The 9,325-nt window shown below is 40.1% G+C and overlaps 1 protein-coding gene across 2 annotated transcripts; it reads right to left on the reverse strand.

Moving 5' to 3' along the window:
* Positions 1-542: 542 nt before the first annotated feature.
* On the reverse strand, positions 543-5,597 carry ipp (intracisternal A particle-promoted polypeptide). Of its 2 annotated transcripts, XM_079348726.1 has the most exons (11): positions 5,272-5,597; positions 4,985-5,054; positions 4,452-4,876; positions 4,134-4,345; positions 3,686-3,905; positions 3,395-3,550; positions 3,108-3,275; positions 2,867-3,004; positions 2,507-2,629; positions 2,203-2,423; positions 543-2,116 (listed from the first exon to the last, which is right to left on the reverse strand). In XM_079348726.1, the coding sequence occupies exons 3-11, from the start codon at positions 4,792-4,794 to the stop codon at positions 1,892-1,894; spliced, it is 1,806 nt and encodes a 601-aa protein (XP_079204852.1). In that variant the 5' UTR covers positions 4,795-4,876; positions 4,985-5,054; positions 5,272-5,597; the 3' UTR covers positions 543-1,891. The 2 variants fall into 2 exon arrangements, with proteins under 2 accessions (XP_079204852.1, XP_079204851.1); XM_079348725.1 differs by lacking the exon at positions 4,985-5,054.
* Positions 5,598-9,325: the final 3,728 nt, after the last annotated feature.

Raw genomic sequence — 9,325 nt, forward strand, 5'->3', positions numbered from 1 at the left:
AGAACAAGATTCTGATATTGATGAAATGTTTGTATCAGCCTTTTCTCAAAACATTACTCGAACAATTACTTGCTGTGTAAGTATGTTTGAAAATGACAAACTATGAGATAAGTTTGACCCTGTGCATACTTTTCTTTTCCACTGTTGTACACCTTCAGACTTCAGAAATCAGTTTGCCTATATAAAAGTTGGAATGCTGTTTTCTTAAATTTGTTTTTACTGCATGTAGTTCTGCCATTAAATGTCTTCACACATTAGTTTCTTCTTCTTTATGACTCTAATCTGAAAAACTCCACTATATACATAGTCAGTTCTTTAAGAATGATACGTCTCTACACGTCATACTTAAGTCAAAGAAACTTTTGAGTTTTCCAGATGGACTTTGTCAATATTGACTGTTAAATCATGGGTGCAGACAGGGTTTAAGAGTTATGTCACATGTTACTCACCTTGGAGGGTTGCTACATAAACAACTTCTGGCAAACGGATGCATGAAGGCCTAAATGAAAAAGTCCCCAAAGACTTTGTGACAACAGCTGAACTATATTTAGCTTAATCTTTTATTTAAAAAGAAGCCACAGAATATCAAATGAAAATCTTACAGAGCTGTCGATTTCCTGTTTGTGCAGAATTCTTTTTCGTGCCAACTTATCAGGTCAACTCAGAAAGTATCTTCATGGTATTCTTTCTACAAACTGAGAGTGACTTTTACAGTTAAGATCTCTATATTTACCCAAACAAGACTGCAAGACAGCAATCATACCAGACCAATCTGTCATAACAGTCCTTTAACTACACACATCTACGCTGTGGTTCCTCCTGGATAACTAAGTGGATCCATTTGAGCTCTCTTAAATGATGAAAAGGGCAAATGTTTGATTTGAGCCTAGCATGCAAATATTAAAACTTGATTGAAGTTTATTAAGTCTGAGAAGCAAGCAACAAAAGGCAATAAGGCTGTAGTGTCACATAAATAAACTCGCGTTTGAGAACGCATGTAAGTATAGAAGAGGAAATACTGCGTGCTTCACTCGTTATCAACATCCCAAGAATGTACCATTAAGAAGGTAACACGTTTTTAACACGTGCACTTTCTTATAATAATCATGCTCTGAAATGTATGTAGAATGTAAGCTGTAGTTATTTCTGGTGCTTCCGATGTGTGAAATGGGCAAACAGGCTTCACTTGCTGGTATTTGGGAGGAAATAGTAACTTAGAAGCACTATCATTGCTTACAGTTTCATATATACAAAAATAAACCAGTGAAAAACATTGTGTCACTGCAACTGCACTGATTTGACAACAGTGGTGTGCTGTTCAAGTAGATCATTATTTTTACAGAAATCATGGACCTTTGGTTCCATTATGAATAGGCTCAAGTGGTTTGATAAATATTCAGTCCTACTATTAAATATTTCTTAGGAAATAGGAAGAGCAAAAACTACAAATCAGTGCTGTCACATCTCATCCCGAAACAGTGTTCAGTCCCCACAGGACTTCTCGGGTACGTCCACGGCAGAGGTCCTCAGCAGTGAAAAAACATCCTCATAACAAAACTAATTTTGTCTTTTAAATACACACACATGGGAAAATATGAGTGCTAACACTCTGATTGTAATGTAGAAATAAAAACTAAAAGCTCAGACAAGTCCTGTAACAGTGTAAGGGGCAGCAGATTTAACAGTTTTCCAGTTTTTGATCAGCTGTCATATTCTTACGTAAAAATAAAAAAAGCCAAATGTTGTGGACTAATGGAAGAAAAACATCACTGATCATGTGCAGCAGACTTAGGTCAGAAACAGACACGTGTTTCTTAAAGTGCATTTTCTTCACTCTATGCTGTTTTAAGATGATTTGGGCGCTGATATGGACGTTTGGAATGTGAGTATTTTAGAGCACAGCCAGCCCGCCATCACAGCGACTGGTGATCATGTTGCCAACTTCAGTCCACGTGTCCAAGTGAGGATCGTAGATCTCAACAGAGTCCACCGTCACTGGGGCGGAGAAGTCTCTGCTGGCGGCTCTCCCCCCGACAGCGTACAGCAGACCGTTAACTGCCGATACCGACACTCCTGCGCGAGCTGTAGACATAGACGCCACCTCTACCCATTTCTCCTGCAAAAAAACAACACAGACGGGGAATGTGAGGAAAAAATGCTGAAAGCTCTCTAGTAACCTGTGAAAGTAACAATTTCCTTCACCTCTTCTGGACAGTATTTCTCCACAGTCTCAAGTGCGCCCAACGCCTCATTCCAGCCGCCCACTGCGTAAATACAGTTATTAAGGCAGGCCACACCAACATACGCTCGCCTTGTGACCATGACGGGCAGCGCGCTCCACCTATGGGAGATGGGGTCATACACCTCAGCTGATCGCAGCTCCATTCCTTCGTCACTGATTCCCCCGATCACATATATAAACCCTGGTAGGGGATATCAGCATTCCTGTTACTATCACTGTACATTGGATGACACACTGATTTAAAGCACATGCAGAGAAACAAACCTTGTAGCTCACAGCAGCCAAAGTAGTAACGCGGCACTGCCATGCTGCCGATCACCTCCCACTTGTTCTCCTCTGGATCGTATCGCTCCATCGTCTTCCCAATCTCGGAGCCGATCCAACCACCTGATCAAGAAAAGAAGAAATTTACTGAGTAAAAAACAAAGATGTATGAGGGCCAACATCGTTTGTTTAAGTGAAACAGAAATTGTCCTGGTTTTTCTGTTGTGATATTAATGAGATTGTATCACTTAATCTACCTGTGTAATTGCATGAAAATGTTTTGTGCATTCTGAAGCACACTACGATCATTACATGTCTTCTTCTAGAAATGGTGGAAGAACGTGTCATTTTTGCATTTACCGAGTGCATACAAAGCTCCATGGCAGGGGCAGACACCAACACCACAGCGGGGAAAGTTCAGAGACGCAACAGCAGCCCACTGCTTTGTCACTGGGTCGTATCTCTCTGTGCAGTCAAATATCATTGAGTCTTTCTCTCCTGGTGGTGAAATAAAAAAAGAATTACTTGTCAGACGAAGGCTTCAAGGGGATTTTTGAATTTGCACTTGAACACAACCACGAGAAGGTCTAAGCTCTCTTACCTCCAACCACATAGATCATGCCCTCCAGTACTGCCACTCCCAGCCCGCTTCTGGCCTGATGTAGGGACGACACAGTAGTCCAGTACTGGTTAAAGGTGTCAAAGCGCTCCACGCAGCTCAACTCTCGGCTGTCACTCCAACGGCCGCCCTGTAGTCGAGTGAAGCCTCCTGTGTAGGGGAAACAAGGTTTGATTCAATAAAAATCCAGATATTTATCGTTTGTAAAATATCAGGTACTGTCTTAATGTATTCAAAATGATACAACAGGGAAGTGATCTGAACAGAACCTATAGCGTAGAGGTATTTCCTGGCTTTTCTTCTTGGTCTCATCTTGGATGGTTGTAACTGACTGTACATCTTGTTTTCTTTGGGAGACTTTGCAACTTCAGTGTATTCCTTCAGCAGAGTCTGCAGTGCCACCCGCAGGCTGAAGTCTGTAACACCTTTATTAAATGATGAAGAAAATTATAGCCGTCATTTACAGCGCAGTTTTTCATTTCACAGAATTATTGTACACCTAAATTATTTGTGTCAAAATGTGAAAGGGGAGTACATTTAATTGTTATGGTTTTCTTTACCTTCTATGTACTTAAAGAGTCTCTGTGGGGAGAGCAGAGGGAAGCGGACTGGTTCTAACACCTCTACCACATGTTTTTTCCTTTTCGCTACATCCTGGAGAACCCAGTCCATGGCTGCAGTAAAAACCTGGTACTCATCTTCAATTCTCAGCTCCTCACTTCTCAGCAGCCTCACCATCTGATCCTTTGTCAGGCCCTTAAACTCATCTGTGATGCACACCTAAAGGGAGGCAGGCAGGTTAAAAAAAACCCTCAAGCACATCTTAAACCCTTAAATATAAGTTTAACGCCCTTCAGTCAAATGCATGGTAAAAAAAAAAAAAAGCTTAGGAACAATTGGCGGGATTTTGTTAACAAGTTATGAATAATATCATAAGAAAAGATTAAGTGCACATCTAGTTTTAGTTTCCAAAGAAAGTGACGTGGGGCCCCTTTTATTGTTTCATACCTCCAGGAAGTGAACATGAATGTAGTTCTCAGTGAACTCAAGCATTTCCATGCAGGCAATCTGCTCCAGGAACTGAAAGATGCCCACACAGTTGGATGGGTCCATGTGGCCCTTAAGAAACTCTCCACAGATTGACACCACCTCATTCAGCTGCAGCATGTCTGCCGCCACCATCAGCTCCTGGACGTTCTCCACTGTCACACTTATCACACCTGAAAGGAAAGGTAAACAGTCCCCTTCAGAAAATGATACATCATCGTAACATCATCAAAGGTATTATGTAGGATGACGGTGGGAACATGATGACCGATGCATAACCTGTGTATATGAAGTCCAGCAGAATCTCAAAGACCTCAGTTTCTACTCCAAGTATCTGAACCTCCTCTTTATCAGCCTCCCTCATCCCCCCTGAAAACAGGGCGGAGAAGTAGGGGCTGCTAGCTGCCAGGACCAGCCGGTGGACTTTAAAGACCTGGCTGCCGACCTTAAGCCCAACATCACAGAAGTCAGTGCGCTGCCGCATCTTGTTCATCTGGGCCAGGATGATCCTGGCATAACGATCTGAGGCCAGAAGAGCCTGCTCCAATGACTGAGTTGCCATGGTAGCAGCAGCAGCATCACCACCACAACAAGTGGATGTTGACACAGAGATGGTGGACATGGCAGCGGGGACAGGTCTGTTTTGACATGGAGGCAAGTGTTCCCAAACCCTGGTCTTTATTGAGTCCGAGTATCAACCAAGCCTGAAAGACACACCAGGTCAAACACACAGTTACTGACACATTTCAATGTTGTGTAACTCCAAAAAAAATGTCGGTGATATAAAAAGACACAACCGTGAAGAAAACCACCTTTTTAGACTTAGTTAGGGTACCGCATTCTGAAACAATAACAGGTAAGTGATTGTCCCTCACTATGTTGCTGTATTAGATATAAAAACACACCTTACAAACACCGTTAGCGTTTCGTGCTAGCAAACAGACAGCTCACTGGTGAATTAAACATCACATTAATAAACAAAAGGTGAACTGAAATCTCACAACTTTATGTCTTGGACAACACAAGCGTCACCTAAGAAATACGGATTTTTAAGGAAGAAAACCAGTCACTGTTCTGTTTGTTTTTAGCCGTCACATACCCATTAACTTCACTGTTGATGGTGCAGGCGGCTACTTCCGCCAGCCTGCAGACTGTCATCCCTTTTTCTATGTGTTGATTACACTGGTCTGGAAGTTGACTCCAGGCGTAGCTAGCAGATCTCCGACCATCGTTCGTCAGTCGATTTGAGTCTTCAGTAGTCTCTGTTGTTTAACTTTCCACACACAGCTCATTAAATAATACGAAAGGGATGTTTTTTTGTGATCACCACAACTCTTAATGTCGACGTTTCACCCTTTCTTTGGCCGGTCTACCAAATGATTCAAGACATGTTGATGTGACTCCAAACACCAGGTGGCAGCGTTGACTTTAAGAAAATCAGTGAGACGACTGAAAGTCCTTGACAACAAGCCACATAAACCTGCCATGTAAATTATCATTATGTGCTATCATGTCAGTCCCAAGCAGAATAATGTTAGATATATCTGCACTGTGTTGGCTGTGACCTCTTTCACTGGAGACCTAACAAAGCCTACAATCTGAATCTAGCCTACACTCAGACAGTGTCCACGGGTTGTCCAGTCTGTTTTAATCAGCAGCTTGACATTAAATGAGTTTAAACATTATGTGGGAACCCTTTTATTACAAACCTCTAGCAACGCTTTGACCCATTAGACCTGCCTGGTGATCTAAATGAGGTGTCAACGCCTGTGTCAGTTATAGAAAAAAGTCCTGTAACTGTCACCTGACTTGATTTTCCTGCTATTTCAATGTGTCACCTAAAAGAAACAGCCAGTGGTGTGCTATGTGTTGGCAATGACGATGGCCAGTAAAACTGAAAGGTAGATAACCTACTTGCCAACTCGGCCAGCCCTTTTGCCACACAATTGGTTAACTTTCAATCTGGTTGCCTATTGTTTAGTTTCCAGTGTATCTTGTTACCCCGAAGGGAGTCTAACAAGGCCATTATCTGAGTCTAACAATGAGATTATTGGATACAGCTTAAATAGAGTCTTAGTAAGCTAACATAAGATAAAGCTTACCTTTTGAACTGCATGTGCTTTGGGAAAAAACGAACCTGTTCCCTATCCAGTAAATGTTGCTTCACTTTGCAGTTAAAAAAGACGAGACCATTTGGAACTAGGTTTAATGTGTAATTTGTCCTCCCCAAAAGACACACATTAAGTTTGTGAGCATGGAAAGCATCATTGGTTAGTCTAAGAATAAGGGATGACAGTCTCGGTCATAGCACATGAATGAACTATTTTCAATCAGAAGTAGAAAACAAAGAAATGTTTTCATTTTTTTTTTTTTAAATTAGAATCTATTTAGGACTGTCATTTTGAATAAATCCCTTTTAACCTAAAGCTTGTAAAATATTAAAGGTGCTACATTTTTTGTCACACAACTAAAAAATGTTTTCAAACAGGTCGTTGAACTTATTATTCATGATTCTCAATCTAGTGCAACAGTAAGTGTCACTTTCCACACAAGCCTGACTCATGTGTTAATCACCTTACGTATTTTTAGCAGTCATCAGGTGATCAGTGGTATTTCATTTTCAAGAGCCTCATTGGTGTTTCATTGAAGTATGACAACTGTCTCTCTTCAGTCAATGGATGATACATGCTGCTTTGAGAGAAACACGTTCTCTACGAGTCTGAGTTGGCTGATCATAGCTGCTGACTTCATTGCTAGAGGCAGTCAACAGGCCTCTACTGAATCCTTTAAATTCCCCTTAATAACAAAGTTATCATACATTATCCCTATCATTTTGGTTTTATGTGTCTCATTAGGAATATAAAAGTGCTGATTCTTTTGTGCCTTTTGTTCATTTTGCTGTTGCCTGGGCAGGTGCTGCCTGTAAAACAGGTTTTAATAAGTAGGTAAGGTGCTCAATTAAATTTGAATGCAACGACACAGACTTCTTGAAGCAAACCAGGTTCTGTTACAGTGTGATATATTTTTTATTTTTTCTGTTGCCAGAACACGGCTGTTAACGATCACTTTTTTTCTCTTATAGGCAATGTTTTCCTTGTCCTGATCATTATAATTATTTTCACTGATCACATGTCTCTTCATTGCGGTGATGGGAAGCAGCAGGGTGTTTGCCTAGCTCCCAGAATCTCCCATGTAGTAGGAGAAAAGAAAAATAGTGTGAGGGTCATCCTATGGAAAGTGGTCAGCATAATTGCTATTTTGTTTTAAGTGCAGGGTATGTATGTCTGACTTTTTCACCAGGGCTCTGTCTGCTGGCAAGATGTTGCTTTTACCAGGAAACAAAAACATGTAGATACTGACAGCTTAAAGGTTCTTTTGGGAGTATTTAGAGTTCAGAAATTTCTAAGTCCTTTTGATTGGATCTAAATCAAACCAAATATTGCAAAATAGGTAATTACAATACTTTATGGTAAGAGATTTATCATTATTGTTTCCATAATATGACTATTACTTAAAAATACCTGTTTTTGCAATCAGTGTGTATTTTGTGTTCACATTACATTCTTTATTTTTACAAATAAACTGTTGTACATCTTATCTCCTCTTTTTGGTCTGATATCACCAGAATAGGAGCTTGTCCTCACCTGACAGGACCTGTGAACTGTGTAACCCTTCCTTATCTATGCTGAGGTCACTGCCTTCAGACAGCATTGTACTGCATTGACTGTATTGTGTTATGCCTACAGGTATTGTACAGTATTGTGCTTTCAGATCAAGCTGGATTTTCATTTGAACTCGGACGCTTCTACCATCTGCATGAGAGCCGGTAGGCTATCTGTCTGTCAGTGTACAGTGACATGCTGCTGGCTCCCTTTTTTTAATCTATTTGAGAGTCGAACTCCCACGATGAGATTGCACACTGAGCTGAAATCATTACAAAGAACTGTGTTTCATGAGAAAGACGAGTACAACGTATTGGATAAGTCACAGGGTAAAAGAAATCGTGAATAAGGTTGAGTATGTGTCCGAAAGGAAAGTTAAGTGTCCTATAAACATGTTAAAAGTCTGATCTTGTGTCAGTGCCTAAGTCGGTCTTTGTCAGTCTGATTTGGTTGTGGATCTGTATGGGCATTCTCCAGAATTGTTTGACAGTAAGCAGTATGTTATCCGCGGAGCTGGCTCAGTGTCACCTCTCATCTCAGTTTTATCTGAGCCCAATGCTTCAATCACCTTTACCAGAGGTATTATAAGATAATACATTTATTTTTAGGTTTGCACACATCCACCTTATTGACACCCAAACATCCATTTTAAGTTTTAGCTTGAACTTTTGTAAAGTAAATCCTTTATTTTTACTTTAAGTTGGTGTAAAATAACCTGGAAATTAAATCTGAAATTCAATCAATGATTGCACCTTTAGTCATCTTTAGTTTATTAGATTTAGGATTAGTGACCTAATGTAATTTTGACTGATAATCTTATTAACACAGGTCAGCAAATCAATTGAGTTAAGGCCAGATACTTTATTCATCCAAGATCTCATGCCTCTGTATATTGGAATTAACTATAATTTGTTATGTTTTGGGTTCTTCTATTGTTATAATGAGAAAAAAAAGAAAACAAATTTACCAGCAAATTTTCAAATCATTTACATTCAAAAATAGATTTGATGCTGATCATTTACAACAATTCTCTGCTTGGACGATTTTCCATCTCCAAGTTGTACCTATTCAGTACTTCATCATCAACAACTGAGAGCGTCAGTCAAGCTCTGCATGCATCTTAAACAAAGAAACAGATACATAAATAAGACTAGCTACATTTTTGAATGTACATAACCTATCTATTGTTAAATAGGCTATGTGATCAGATTTGAAATTCTGCTGAACAGTATTGCTGCCAAAATGTTTCTTGTGTTCTTTTATACAATGGCAATAAAGTACCTTTCTATCAGGCTGCACGGAGTTATTGTTTGTCCTGTCGTTGTTGTGATCTTAGAGAGGCTTAAAGAAATGTTGAGCCTGTATGTTAAATGGTTTGGTCTGTAGCTTATGCTGCTTGGCAGGCAACAGTGTCTCTTTCCTTCAGCCTATAAGCCAGCTATAATGTGAGCTACTAAAAAAAAGAGAGAGGAAAAAAAAATCCCTCTCTTA

The sequence above is a fragment of the Symphodus melops genome (genome assembly GCF_947650265.1).
Source record: "Symphodus melops genome assembly, chromosome: 7".
Taxonomy (NCBI): Eukaryota; Metazoa; Chordata; class Actinopteri; order Labriformes; family Labridae; genus Symphodus; species Symphodus melops.

Coding starts and splice junctions, on each gene's coding strand:
- ipp (XM_079348725.1), bottom strand. CDS start 4,794: ATGTCCACCATCTCTGTGTCAACATCCACTTGTTGTGGTGGTGATGCT. Junction 2,424..2,506: donor TGGCTGCTGTGAGCTACAAG/GTTTGTTTCTCT, acceptor ATCCCCTACCAG/GGTTTATATATGTGATCGGG. Junction 2,117..2,202: donor AGAAATACTGTCCAGAAGAG/GTGAAGGAAATT, acceptor GTTTTTTTGCAG/GAGAAATGGGTAGAGGTGGC.